The 15,929-nt window shown below is 36.4% G+C and overlaps 1 protein-coding gene across 6 annotated transcripts in view; it reads right to left on the reverse strand.

The window, feature by feature from the left end:
- Positions 1 to 4,681: 4,681 nt before the first annotated feature.
- The window catches only part of LOC125467215 (monoacylglycerol lipase ABHD2-like), a 106,243-nt gene continuing 94,995 nt past the window's right edge, over positions 4,682 to 15,929 (reverse strand). For all 6 annotated transcript variants that reach the window (XM_059639337.1, XM_059639342.1, XM_059639339.1 and 3 more), the window contains one exon: positions 4,682 to 14,450. In XM_059639337.1, the coding sequence (XP_059495320.1) occupies positions 14,248 to 14,450 (203 nt within the window). In that variant the 3' untranslated portion in view covers positions 4,682 to 14,247. The remainder of the gene's footprint in view (positions 14,451 to 15,929) is intronic.

Here is a 15,929-nt window from a genome sequence, read left to right on the forward strand (position 1 = left end):
GAGGGCATGGAAGCAGCTATTACAGATAAGGGCAGGTAGACTAGAGCTGTATATCTGAAACACAGAACAGGAAAAGGACATTCAGCCCTTTGACTCTGCTCTGCTATTCAATAGGATCATGGCTGATCATCCAACTCAGTACCCTGTTCCTGCTTTCTCTCCATGGCCTTTGATCCCTTTAGCTAGCGCTAAGAATTGTATTTAAATCTTCTTGAAAACGTTCAATGTTTTAGTCTCAAATGCTTTCAGTGTCGGAATTCTACAGGCTTACCACTCTCTGGGTGAAGAAATAGCTCAGAGTCCTAAATAGCCTAGCCTGTACTCTTAAGCTGTGACCCCTGGTTCTGACCTCCCTGGTCATCAATAACATTCTTCTAATGCTTACTCTGTGTAGTCCTGTTAGCACATCCTAAACGATCCAGTCTCTCTTCATACAACACTCTTGCCATTCTAGGAATCTGTCTAGTAAACTTTTTGTGCCCTCCTCTGTAGGCACAACACCCTTCCTCAGAAAGTAGACCAAATGACATAATTTGCCAGATGTGTTTGAACCAAGGGATATATCTGTATAATTGCATTCCTGCTGCTGTAATTCTCTCATCATGAAGGCCAACATTCCACATGCCTTCTTCAGCACCTGCTGTACCTACATGTTTACTTTCAGTGAGTAGTGTACAAGGACACCAGGGCCTCAATATACCAGAGATAATGGGAATTGCAGATGCTGGAGAATTCCAAGATAATAAAATGTGAGGCTGGATGAACACAGCAGGCCAAGCAGCATCTCAGGAGCACAAAAGCTGACGTTTCGGGCCTAGACCCTTCATCAGAGAGGGTCATCCCTCTTTTCCTGTCTGTCGCCACTCAGATAAAAATCTACCTTCCTTTTCTTGCTACTGAAAGTTTAGAAGTGTTGAAAGAGAATGCAATGAAGAATGTGGCCAAATCCTCATTAATGGACGTTTGGATCTTCAACAGAAATAGGGCAAGGACTAAAAATAATGCTCCTACTCATTTTTGCAAGCCCATAAATATACAAGTACTTCTAAAATCTGCTCCAGAGTCATTTCCAAACATGCCCTAGATGGCTAATTACACAACTCTAATATCACCATCCCTGCATAAAAGTATAGTTTCAGGGGCACATTTAAAAGAGCACTAAGCACCAGTGAGTGCAGATCAATTTTACACATGCACACAATCACTCCTCCATCTTATAACTTTATTGAGCAATATTACTGTCACCCATAATTACTGTTGGTTGTGTGACTTCTTTAACAATTGTCATTGAAAAGAAAATTGGAAAAAAAAAATCAATGAAAAACCCGGGTAAACTTTGCCCATTTAGTTTACCTGTTTTATTGGAACATACCATCCCATATATGCCCTGCACTGTCCTCTGCTGATAGTGTGAACAAGGTGGCAGAGAGGTTAATGTAGTTTTGATTTTCTTGAGTAAGGAATTAAGTTCATATGGGATAAGAACAATTTTGTTATTCCAATAGAAGCAAAATGTTATTTGAAGTGCCACTTTGGAATCTGGTGCCTAGCATTGCTGTAGTGATGAAAATTGTAAAGCTCTATTTGGACAACACTCAAACAGGGTCTAAAACTTGAGGCAATTTTGTCTTTGGAAATTTTTCCATCAGCTGCCAGCAACTTCACAATGTCTATTCTTCACCTCAACATCCAGGTGAGCTGCTAGTCATGGGCTGAGAAGCTCACAATAAAGACAGAAGTGACTTAATGATTGTAGGGGGCATATCTTTGATGAAGTAAAAGCTCCCAGGGCACACTATATAGCTCAATTCTGCAAGAGGAAAGAATCATGATCACCCAACTGATTTACATCCATGCAGGAAAATCTAAATGTACAAAAACTTGATACTAAATATTCAGAGTTTGATGACATGACAACCAATTCGACACTGCCTTGGAATCCATTACAGACTCCCCGGGGTACCTACGTTAAATAAATCTGTGATCTTGGAGCATAGGGATCAGTTTTGAGCTAACACTAAGCTGGCAAGCACCAGCACAGAAGCCACAGTGACAGTATGGTATCTGGCCTGGGACCACATAACAGAAGTAAAAAATGATTCAAATCCCTGTCATAAACATAGTTTACTTAATAAGCACACTTTATAACTATATTATCTGATCTCCTGCAACATTGCTCACAGTAAATTGAAGGATAGTCTTTTATAAAAGCACTGCTATTGATAAAATCTGGCAGAGAAACGTAGTAACAAGTGGAATGCTCACCACTCAAGCCTTTTCATAAATAACTTTGGTTGTTAGATTGAATAGATATTTTGGAATTTTGTTTGTTTGGGAGGTTCAGGAACCAGCCAAAGATAACTCCTCCTTAAATAGATGGATTAGAATCCTTCATAGCTGTATGTTATGAATGATTAGAAGATATTTATGTGATTTGATCAGTCTTCATAATCTTAGGGAACTTAAGATGGGCAGTGGGAGAATTACATTTTGATGTTGACATTTTGCACTGGATTTTCCTTTGCATCAGTCATGAACTGTGCATGTCTGAAATGTGGTCTCTCCACCTGGATCATAAGGTTTTCTTAGTTATGTCCCTGTTTGATGCAATTTCACAAATAAAACAATTGTATAAACTTTGATAAAACTTGGAAGCTTCATAGCCACAAAACAGAAATTCTGAAAGAACTTTAAAAGATGTTTAAAACGTTAGCATTGTAATGTTTGAAACATTGTGAAAGTTACTATTGTTCAATCCTTCCAAGTAAGACTGAATTTTTCTTTTCCAGGTCATGTTACAATAAGTAATGAGAACACTAGGTTGCTGTCAGTTCTAGAAATGAGGAAAAAGCAAAATAAAAGATCCAATCTCAACAACTTGCAGCATCTATGTAGCCTAATTAATAGCTCTCTTTAAGTAGTTAATAGGGAGACACCAAGCTTTCATACATGGAAGCAATGGTGTTGGTGGTGGTTGTGGATTCTGCATGAATATTTTGGGTTTAGTGCCATTCTGATCTATTGATACAGAAGATCATTAAAAAGCAATCCTGGATGCAGTTCTTCAGATTGTACTCAAGTCAACAATAACGGAAGGGTCCTAAGTTTAAGACTTGAACAGATAGCTGTCTACAAGTCTGAGATTTGAAAACATTGTCTCACCTTTTGAACATAAATCCCAATTCTTCCCCACCCACTCACCAACAACTCATAGGCAGGATAGTGCAGTGACATTTGACGCAAACAGTAAAACAGATATAATGTCAAAATCTGGGCCAACAAGCATTGTTATTACCATTTTGATCTCTGTCCAACAGCTCTCCAATTCCTGAAAGTGCTATGGCATTACTCTAGGATTTCACATCTGACAGATCCTAATTTACTTCTACCCTGGTGCAACATAGTAATGTCCACACAACAGGAACAATGAATTGTCTAACAAATAATATGAAATAAATAAGTTTCATCTCTAAAAATCCAAAGTAAAGATCTGCTGCTTCTGCAAATCACCAACAAGGCTGCAGTTAATATTCCATGAAAAGGTACCCTTCATTCAATTTTCTTTAGGATGAGGCAATCATCAAGGGAAAAGGGAAGCAAGAAAATTGGTCAAAACGAAAGCATTTTTCATAGACCTATTTTTGTGTTTTTAATTCCATTCCTCATAATAAAGGCATAGTCTGCAACTTGATAATTGAAGGTTATTTGGCTTTAGCTGGAATTTGAGGAGCCAATATCAACAGGTGGAATTGCTCACATTGTTGGGTCTCCTGCTTCCTTATAGATATTTGCAGTCTAGTCGAGCTGCTGCTGTTGCAATCAGAAATAGCAATGGGTTGGAAGAACTTCAGTGATCCACTTTATTGCTTCACCGCATGTCTTGCTCTGACTGTCAGTTCTTTAAATATCGCTTTCTTCACAGATGACAAGCATGCAATTTGTAACTGGTGTCATCATTAAATCCAAATTATTCAAGTTGAGAAGTGTTAATTTTGTTTAAAATCTGTAGGAATTTTAGGTCAGTATGCACTTTACCATGCTTTACCTTGTGTTTTCCTCTTGAAAGCACATATTGCCTATGTTACATTCTTTATAAGGAGTCAAATAAGTGGAGTACCATCAACACTGTTTCCATAACCTCAAAACTGCGAAACTGTTATCAGCCTCAGTTAATATTTTGCATGGTACAACTAAATGCCTATCATACCTAATTTGCAGTTATTAGTTATAACTTGATGGTTACATGTTTGTCAAGTAAAATGGATGGGGATTCAAAACTAGGCCAATACTCCTGAAAACATGCACCTTTGTCAGGATTGACATGTTTCACACAAGATGGTAAGTCAAAGTTCCAGCTGTCTTCTAAAGTGGATATTTTCAACAGCAGAGTTTCTCACATTGCCTTGCCAATATCTACCCCTCTACCAGCATCCCAAAAGTCTAATCGCTCATTATCATATTGCTGTTTGTGTAATCTTACTGTACAAAAACTGTTTGCAACACTAACATTTTTTAAAAAAAAGAAACTTGTTCGCACTGGTCACAAATAACTTTGATAATCCAGAGGCTGATACAGGTGCTACGTCGTTTTCCTCTCAAAGTAGCAAAGAGGATCATTGAGACATTCAAGCTTATTAGATTTATGACTTTTATTTCAATAGCTGAAAAATCGAACCCACAAATTCAAATAAAATCTATAAAATTCTGCAACAATTTTAATGCAATAAAGAAAACAGTGGAAGTGTAACTATTTAAATACATTGCACAATTCCATACAGGTCAACAAGCAGATTGCTTAGAAATCAACACAAAGGAACAAAATTCTATTTCATTTGTAGGTAAACATTATTATGTTTGGAACATTGCATTGCTAGTTGCTTCTTACTGTAATTCCTATTGATTTTGTGGTGCTGAATAAAATTCAGAATATCACTTGATAGTTTGATTCTCCAGGAATAACAGATCACACAGGGCATTGCGCTTGTGGGTTTGCTAAAGGTCTCCAATATCAACACTGCAAAAATTGCACGCTCATCAGCATGAGAAGTGCCCATCAAATGTATGCAATAAAGACATCCAACTATTGCTAACAGGGCTGCAAATGTTTTATTTTGGATAAACTTGAAACATAAAACTTACACAAAAATTTTGCCTTCTCATATGCCTACAAACTTTGAATTGAACACACGTGCATATTCAAATACCAATCTTTTCTGCACCCTCACCCTGACCCCATATTCCTTTGTCCAGTTACATTTCACTTTATTTATATTATAATTTGCTATGGTACTTTGTATACTCAGGCCTCCAAGACAGTGATCACCCGAACACTTTTTAAAACACCTGATCCCTCGCAAAGATCCTTTCTATATGTAAGTTGTTTGTTTAGAATCTGATAATTGGCACTCTGGTAATAATCATCCTTAGCTCTGTTCCAGGACGGCCTATTGACACACTCCAACCGATACATGGATTTGTCAGGAATATTGTGCAAGTGTCAAAGTGTGAAATGAAATGGAGCCATCCATTGAAATCATGTGAATCTAACAAACATGACCTCTACTCCTTCAAAAAATTTAAATAAAACTACTGCAAAAGCCACAAGAATAAAGCAAAACTGGGGAATAAAGTCATTTCTCATTAAATTGCACATTGCTATGCACAGGACTACAAAGAAACAGATTTATGCTGTGAGTTTGCAAAAGGCTGTAATCCTTCCATTAACATTTCTTAACTTCATTCTTGAGTGAATACCTTTTAGCTTGAATAGACTATCATTACAAAGGCACAAGGTCAAGCCTCAGGGCAGTTCAATCACTTGAATTGCTTTTCTCAGTTGGGTGGGTTTCACCTAGAGTCAAATAGAAGGAACATTTCCTAAAGAGACACAAGGAAGGTCAAAGGGCACTGCTTTCTTTTTATATTGCACCCCAGTTTCTGATGTCCTCAGTCCTAGCAACAAATATAGTAATGATACACAAGCAGGCCCCTAAGTTTCTATCTGCCTGTCCTGAACCTGTTACTATTAGTGGTGATGACTCTCTAATGATCACATTCAGAAAAAACATCTGGCCCCAGCTCAATGTTTCTATACAGTCATTTGTAAACAGTGGTTATAAATTGCACTTCAATTGGATTCCACCTTTGCATGCCTTGGTGTCTATGCCAAAGACTGCCAATTCTGATCCCACATAATTTCCTAGCTGCCAGGCAGAGTTTGCCAGGATCTGGCACCTAGAGGATCATGGCCGAGACTTGCATTGCTCTGTCTGGAGAAATGCAAGCCAGTGAACAGGTTGTGAAATAAAAACAATTAATGCACTTATCTAATTCAATCCTACAATGTTGAATATTCCTGGATAGAAATTTTAACAGCAAGATAAAACATAATCAAGATTCATCCGAAAAGGTGAAATTATAAAAAGGAGCAAGGAACAAAACCAGTCACCCCTGCAGACACCCAAGTTCAAATCCTGCCCCAGAGAGGGAAAACACTTTCATTGGAAAGCTATTTGTGGTAAAGTGGGGGGGGATTTTGATACAAACAGATCAATTCAACAGAAGAGGGCTTACAATTCATATGATTTACAGTTATAGGAAAGGCTCCCATTTCCAATATTAAAGGAAACAAAATATTGGAAATACACAACTGCCGGTCATTATCCAAAAAAGACAGCGTCCCAATGCTGACACAGGTGATGTGTTTTTTTCCTGGTTTTATTGACTAATTTTTGCCATTCACAAATTTTACTATCAATCCTTACAAAATTTAAAACAGATAGACTTCAAAAAGATTTTCTGTCAGATGTTTGAACCTCCAGAGTGTTTTTTATAAAAAAGGTACATGAAAGGTCCCTAAATCTCACAAATGAACATTATTGCATTACTAAGAAATCTCCATTATGGAATATTCTATGTCACAGGCCAAGTCAAGCCAAACAAAACTGTAGCTTCTGACCATACTTGTAGAGATAGCTATATCAGTACATTAGAAACCAACTGCAGCTGTTAAAGATGTGCATACTGTGGAGCATATCCCCTGATCGCAATTCTTTTTTAAAGCTGTACTTTTATCTTTTTCTAAATGTGATTAACAAATCCTTCGATTTACATCAATAATTTTTAATCTATTGGACTGTATTGTAAACAGGATCAGGGATTTGCAACACAAAAGAAACAAAATATATTAAAACAGGACTAAAACAAAATGCCCAGTTTGAGAAGGTTCAAGGGATTTGTTTTCTTTCAAAATCATTAAGCAGTATCAGTCATATGCAGTTCTACTAAAAATCTTTGTATTATCACATTAAAAGTTTTTGAAATTTGCAGTGTCTTAAATTAAATTACCAATTCATAATTTACATATCCACATCCAATGACGAATTCCGTAAAATAAAAACCAAAAGAACTGTGGATGCTGTAATTCAGGAACAAAAACAAGGTTGCTGAAAACAACTCAGCTGGTCTGGCAGCATCTGTGAAGGAGAAAACAGTTAACGATTTGGGTCCGGTGACACTTCCTCAGATGAATTCTGCAAGTTTTTCCATTGGTGTATGCTGAACTAATGCAAATCCTGAAGTTGTGTGTAGATTATACTTGTAACTTGAAGAAGAAAGAGGTATGTTAGAGATGCTTACTGTCATGGGAAATTATTTTTCCTCTTATGGTGGAATTCTTAACCTATGAGGGTATTTCACTTTGCTGTCAAAAATTGTCAACATTAAAGTGCAAAAAAATTTAGTGCAGTGGACTGAATTAATGGAGATCCCCAGCTTCCCCCTTAACTGTGTATAAAAATTTCCACAGCATTACTTGAAGTGGGTGGTAGGGAAGTTCTGTTGCTTGGCCAATATTTATCCTTCAATGTTACTATAAAATTAAATCAATGGCAAGTGTGGAACATTGCTGTACACAAATTACTGAAATGCAGAAAAACACAGCAGCCAGATATCACGCTTAAGGTACCTTATACATTGTGAAATGCTTTGTGAACATCCTGAGAGCACTAAAGGCACTATATAAAATGTCCTTATTTTCCATCAAATGTTTGAGAGATGTGTGTTTCTGGAATTCTACAACTTAGTACATTTCTTTTGTAGATCTATTCTGTGAAGTGATCAGAAAAATAAAGTTATAGAGAAACAAAATTTATTTTCTTAAAACAGGAGAAAGGCAAACTGGAATCAATAGAACAAATATCTAAACATATAATCAGTATCTGAATGCACCAATTCAATGTCAATGCATCTTCTAGGCTTGGTTTCAACACACCAAATAATAACAACTAAAATAGAATATGGTTCAACAATAACCTCAGCAAATAGAAGACTGAAAGGTGGTATTAAAATCATATTGTGCAATTTCTGTAAACATTAACCTATAGTATAATATCTTAAGTGCATAAGTGGGGAGGGGGCAGAGCGAGAGAGCATTGTAAATTTACAATAGCCAGTTATTTTCTTTGGGAAGGAAAAAACACAAATTTCCCTCAAAATAGTTCAAAGTTTTTCCTCCAAAATTAATAATTATTTACCTATTGTATAAAAAGACAGCTTATTGTGAACACAAATAAAAATGAATAGCAGTTAATGCAGAACATTGTGGAAAACCTTGGTTTAATCAATGTTATGTTCATGTCAAACAGTGCAGATATTAGTTCTACTCATCATAAACATTGATTGAAACATTGTTAAGGATAGTGACACTTTCATAGGATATTAGCGGTTAATAAAGGACTGTTGAATATTATAAGCTAAGCCGTATTACTCTGGAACTTTCATGCCTTTCAACAAGGACACAGAACATAGAATGTGTTGCGGGGATCTGAATGATTGCAGTAACTTTACGTTTTCTGATATGGTCTTAATCGCCTAAATAGAAACTGTAACACCATACATTATCCAAATACAGGTGTACATTATCAATAAATTCTGCTTTTATGAAAATACAGAATTAATTTGTTGGCATATGGATATCTTAAAGGGAAGATATCAAAAGACATCAGGACGTGAATGACAGTGAAGTTTTGACAGTACAAACCATTACAGGACATAAAATATTTTGCATTTCTGTTTTCTACTTATAACTGATGGTCTGATACACGGGCAAAAATACTTTCCCTTATTTATTCTGGTAAAACTGGTAAAGTTCAAAAGAAATAAAAAAGGATTAAAAAAGAATGAATTATTTGGACATTCTCTTCAGTTAGGTTCACATGATATCTTAGCACTGCATCCCATGAATTGATTTACAAATTTCAATCAAATCTGAGCTTTATTTATTTGTTAAAATTTAATTAAAATAAAATGCTTTTTAGAGTGAAGAACCTCTGCTCAGCACTTAGAAGTTAATAAAGGCGTGTCATGCTATTAAACTTCCCTTGAAACTATTTGGAGCATATTTATATAGAGATTTTAAAACCAGCTTTATATTATGGTAAAGCTGCATCGGCCAAAGTGCAGATCCTCCTAAACTAATGGTATTCATAGGCTGTTGCAGTGGTTTTAAAAAACTACCTTACATGAATAATATTTCCAGATTTACCTTAGTTTCATTTGTGAACTAAGTTTGCTACCAAAATTAACAGAACAGACAGGAAGTTGAGAACTAAATATTCATTAGAATAAGGAACAAAATCACTAAAACTTGATCAAGATGTGAAAGTTCAAAGCAAGACTCCAGTCATTACCACAAACAGGAACTTGACAGGACTGCTGTGCTTATACAGGGATTTATTTGGTAAAAGCATATTTATACTAAAGTAACAAGGTGTAGAGCTGATGAACACAGCAGGCCAAGCAGCAGAGGAGCAGGAAAGGTGATGTTTCGGGTCTAGACTCTTCTTCTGAAGGGTCTAGGCCCGAAACTTCAGCTTTCCCACCTCTCTGATGCTGCTTGGCCAGCTGTGTCCATCCAGCTCTACACCTCATTTTGTCAGATTCTCCACCATCGGCAGTTCCTACTATCATTATACTAAAGTGCTCGTTTAATGTTCAATTCTTCAAACTGCTCAAGATTGCTCATTATTTTACATATAATTGGGATTTTAGGGACATCTTTACCAAGCTTTTTAAGGACTTGTGACTCGATGTTATAGATCATGGACAAGTATATGTTAGTTCCACAGTCCTGACAACAGACATTTATTATAAAAGCGTAAATCAAAACCTTTTTCTTATGCCCTAATCTTCAGCAATGCATTTCAAAGAATGATTGTGCATTGGCAAGCTAGTCAAAGGCAGGCAAAACTCTACATTTTCACTTTGTATCTGACGTTGAGGTTATATGCAAAAGAAAAAAAAGACGTAAACTCACCAGTCTCCTAATTACACAGTTCTTGGCAGGTCTAACTCATTCAAAATAGTAGAGTGCGCTTATAGACTACACCTTAGAACTGCAATTCCAAACACAATGCAATGATGAAATGTTGAAACCAATGAGGATATTGCAACTCCAAAAGAAGCTTTCAATGAAACTATTTGTTTCAAATAATTAGCTCACAGTATTCTTCTTATAAAGGCCAGATTGCTCGTTTAATTGCGGAAATAGCAATATTAGACTCAAAACCTCACAAAAACAAAAAGTTATTAAATGACAATTACCAACATTATCTTGCAGCGTATGTCCATGATCTATTACAATTCACCCTCCAACATGCAGTGAAAATGAGAAAGGTCCTATAATAAGATATTCAGCATGCACCTTTCAGTCTGCGTAATAGAGACTAAAATGTGTTGAAGGAAAATGTTCAAAAACAAAACCACAAAATAACAAAGGAAAGGCAGCATTTTACTGATGGTTATTTATGGTTCTTAAAAAAAACTCAACCAACTGGCCTTGAAAGGATACCTATCCAACATTGTTGATATTAGTCTCAACTAGTCAAGTTGCTAATAACTTGTGCTGTTGGAGCAAGTTACTGCAGATTACTGCAGTCATTACACTTACCAAATCACTAATCCTAAAATGTATATTACATTCACTAAGAGAATGTCAAGGCTTGATGTTCAAGTGCCATTTAATGCACTGCAGTACTGAAATGATTTGCAGCTGAATTGAGCACAAGAAATGCAGTTAAAGAATCTTTACTTGACTAGCAATAAATTATACCTCAATCTTGGTCAAGGAGGCTTGGAAAAAGGATCTTGCATAGGTAGGTTAGTCAAATGTAAACACATCTATATGCCATTTTACCTAGACTAAAATGTGCCAAAATGGTTAATTATCTTTAGCATGCCCAACATAAACCTTAAGTGCTACTCCTATGTACATACCAAATGCCGTAACTAGAAGCTTTTCAAATTACAAGTGCCCTAATAGATACCACAAAGTTCAGATCTTATCCATCATGTCCTACCTCTCCAGCATATCATTCAGATGTGAATTCACCTGAATAATGAAACTGCTAAACATGGGATAATGGAGTTATGTTGTCTTTGGTCTTCATTACATCAATTCTACCACCTATAATAAGTAAAAATCAGATGAAGCACCCATAAAAGTTAACCATCAACAGACCAACGTTAGCCCAAGATATTCCAGGGAGTGAGAAGTTTGACTTTAGCAGTTTGAAACTGATTTCCTTCTTTTAAGGAGAAATCATCAAGCAATTTCTAAATGGCTTAAAAATGTTGTAGAATTGTAACGCTTCCAGAACAACATGATAAGAGGTCATTTTTTGCACATCGACACAGTCCGATTTTCAAGCAGGAAAATTCAGATTTTATACAATCAAACATCACCCAGAAACACAGACAAATAGAAATCTATCATTCTACCAGGAGCTGGCTGCCTGGAAGCCAACTGTATACTATCCATACTGAAGTTTTCAAGGCACTAATCACCTGATCAGATAAAGTTTCCTATAGGATTAGCCATTTTAACAATAATATTAAAAGCTTTTCAGTTGATTAAGTAATTGCCAATGCTTTCCCTGCCCTTTACCAAACTCCCCAAGTACAGCAACAGCATTAGCTAACACATCTATACACAGATGTTTGACAACGTTATACAATTGCATATGGCTAACCTGACAGCCTTGAAAACCAGGGGCAGAGAATCATAACCTAATTTTCAGATCTTAAAGCACAGATTCAAATAAATGATTTTTCTTCTCAAGTTGGAAGCAGCCTCACAGCTCCACAGTGGAGTATTATACATAATTTGAACTTAGTCAAAGAGACCTTCTGCCGGCATGGTGATGGTAACTACATACAAATGCACTCAACAGTCTTTAGTTTAATAACTAATGACTTGGCCAAGCTGGTGTTCATTCTACTGGATGCGGCATAAGTTTTATACTTTTGCTATTATAAAAAGTACTCAGATTGAATTACCATTAGAACAGTTGACAGAACTTGCAAAATTATTTTAGCAGTCATTAATACTCAAAAATCTAACTTGGTTTCATAAATCAGTCTACAGAAACTACTCAATTAGGGTTTAACTACAGAATCTCTGATGTGAGCATCATTTGACTCCCTAACCCTAACCAATATCATATTTTCCTAGTGTTGAAACTCCAAGACCTAACTGGATACTGAACAAAACCTCATACTCATCCACTGTCATTGGACGACTAAATAGAACACAGCTGTTCCTGGAATGGGCAAAGAAGAAATGGAACATTGGATAATATTGGCTTCTGAATTTTTGTCTCTTCAAATGATGCTTCCTCAATTTCCAGGCAGCAAATGCATTCATATATCTCTAAGACCATTCCACAAAAATGGGTGCACTGTAAAAAATTATTGGGAAGTGAGTGATCGGAAAGTGGAAGGCAATGTTTTATTTCCAATTATCCTGAGTCCAGTCACTAACTGAAGCATTTCCAGTTGCTTCCCTAATCAAAATCATTTAACACTGCACAGATCAGGAATAACTTGGGAAACAGTTTTATAGTAGCGAGAAGAAATAGGCATTAAAAACTGATTAACATTTCAACTAACTTTCTGGAAATTTACATCTCCTTTCAACTGTTTGATTCAAAAATATTAAAAGGCTGTGCATATACAAATTCCACTAGGCAATAGAACAGCCACCGAACCGATTTAAGAGGATTCACAACTAGCTTTGCACTTGCTGGAATGGCTGAGAATATATCAAGTTCTCAGTGGAATGATCTCTACATAGGGCAACATTTATAACCAGAGTAAATAACATTTTTAAAACGGATTTTTAAATAAATGTAGATCTAGACCACCTTCCATGCCCATGAGTCAATGCAGTAGCTTCCATATTTGAAAAAAAAAATACAAAACTGGTAGAAATACATGGACTTAAATGGAAATTATTTTAGTTTTTTGCAAAATTATTTCCATAGACATTCTATTGTCTGTTTTGAAAGGCTAAAAATAGTGCTGATCAAACACTACAGTATTAAGTACTGAGTCATTGCAAACACTCAGATTTGATACATATTCCAGAGGCAAACTGCACCACAGTTGCTGATCATCCAGCTCAAAACTGTTTCCTGGAGTATCATATGGACGGCTCGTGATGCAGTGGTAGCATCCCTACTTTTGAACCAGAAGGCTCAAGTTCAAGTTCCACCTTCTCCTTAAATCTGTCATAACACATCTGAACAAGACATTTACAATATCTGTCTGGAGTACCTGTCACACAGCTGCCAACAGAAGTAACAAAATAATGTTGCAAGAGTTCCCCTGCCCCCACCCTCCAAGAGAGTTCCATATTCAGCTTCTCTAAAATGACAAAAGCCAGTGAAAGTCTTCTCTTTGCAAATGTATTTATTAAACTCAAACACTTTGCTGCACTTAGTCTGATCAAATGACCAAAACTGAATCTTTTGGCAGGGCAGAAAAATAAATGCCTTTTGTCATAAATTAAAAGATATATAATAGAAGGCACAATTTTTTAAACAAATGAGCTCTTGCAAAGACACGTTTAACCTCTAGAAATCCTGTATGTGGCTCATTTGCTCCAAACCTACGGATATCAGATATTCCTTGGCAAGAATAACTCTTGTCCCATGTCTAATCACTGTGGTGTTGTGCAAACACAGTGAGTCATCATTTTGTGTGTGCTCCAAGTTGCTTTTAGTGGAGATAGGCATAGAAAAGGGCCTTACAATCATATTTAAACCTTGGTGATAAAAGAGTTTGATTCTGCTGGTTGAGCTACATTAATAGCAGGGATTAGTCTTAAGGTAGTCAAACCCAGGTCAGGAATGTAACAATGATAAGGGCTAAATGATTAGAGTTTGGCAAATGAGATTTGTGCAAAGGTTAATCACTGTACTCTGAGCAGCTCTGGTCTCCAGCTACCGTACAATGGGGCTTGTTTTTCTCCCAGTGACAGATGGCATTTGTGTATTCTACAATAAGCTTATCCATCCAAGTTAAAGGTTTTGGGAAGAGTACTGCTCCTTCAAAGAATCCAAGGTGGCCACCATGTAAAGTTAACACAAACATGACGTTTTCTTTTTTCTCTGAAAAGGAAGAGAAAGAAGTTATAAATCACAAGCTACTCGCAGAGAACTGAATGCACATCAATAAACATTAACATAACTAGTTAAAAGAAATTGCAATCTTGATTCTGTGGTTGTAAATGAAGAATCGCTATAACTTCATATCAGATTCTAATTGTTTCCTTGATAGTTCAGTTGGTAAGTGAAGTATGTGAACTGATTAGTGAAGGATGGAGTCATATTCAAAGATTATTGCAGTTGAATCAATTGGTCTCAGTCTAGGGAAGGGTAAAGCTGCTACAAGTGACCTCAGTACCCATTTACTGGGGTTGGGGGGGGCGGGGTGAAGCAGGGTGCAAACAGGGTGGTGGAAGCAGGAGGCAGAAGAGAGAGGGAGCATGTAAAAGGACAAAAGCAAGGGTCAGAGAAAGCATAAAAAGGAGGGGATTGGGGCAAGAAATGAGCTAGAAGTTCATGATCAATATCCACTGATCTAAATGCGTGGATGTTAGACAAGGTCACAATGAAACTTTGTTTTGATATTCACACCACAGTAGTCATAAGTTGCAATCCAGTTAAAACTCAATTTATACTCAAACGAAGCAGGCACTTTGCACAGCTATTCAAATAATGAGTCTGATTCATCTGAAACTGATAATCCAGAAAATTAAATGAAACAAAACATTTTGTATCCAATTATAAGCTTGTTTTAGCTCATGAATACATCCACTTTACAGAATAAGGATAAAGGACAAGTCAGTAAGTGCAGAGTATTTGTTCAGGAGATGGCGCCATAGTCAAATATTTACCCAGCAGCACCTGCTGTCCAGCTCATTAAACTGCAGCATACCTTCATAGTCAATTGGCATATTGAGTACAAGGTAAACAAACAAACATCAGAGACTTTCAGAACTCTGCACTGCTGAATGGCTTTTTTCACTAAGCAGGCTATGTTTTCTTGTACACAACAGGAAATCAACAGCTTGACTGACGAAGCTAAGAAACTTCAATGTCTTTCATGAAATGTTTGCCCCAAAGGGAGATTTAAACTTACTTCAAGCAAAAAAATTAAAATCAGTAGATGAAAGATCCAACCAATAAAGGATGAAAATACATTTGTGCTACACATGCCAGAGAGTGTTTTTACTCACTAGTTTTCTATGTCTCCAGGTTGGGAAAGTTTAATTTACTGCTTTATTGCAATTTTTTACATCAATGATTGTTATTATGGCAAATATTTTTACAAATTATAACTACTTCAGAATTATACAGATTGTCCCATTGTCATACTGGGGGAGAAAAACACAGACTACACTGTCATCACTACTCTCACATCGAACCATTAGCTAGCAACACCTTGTCATATTGCCTCACTGTACATCAGACTCTAAACAGTGTCCAGAGAAGTATATATTCAGTAATAGTATTGCCTTAACTGAAAAATTGTGTGACAGTCATTCCATATGTCACAAACATATTGGCAAATTTTCAAATCCATAG

The sequence above is a fragment of the Stegostoma tigrinum genome, chromosome 33, assembly GCF_030684315.1.
Source record: "Stegostoma tigrinum isolate sSteTig4 chromosome 33, sSteTig4.hap1, whole genome shotgun sequence".
Lineage (NCBI taxonomy): Eukaryota > Metazoa > Chordata > Chondrichthyes > Orectolobiformes > Stegostomatidae > Stegostoma > Stegostoma tigrinum.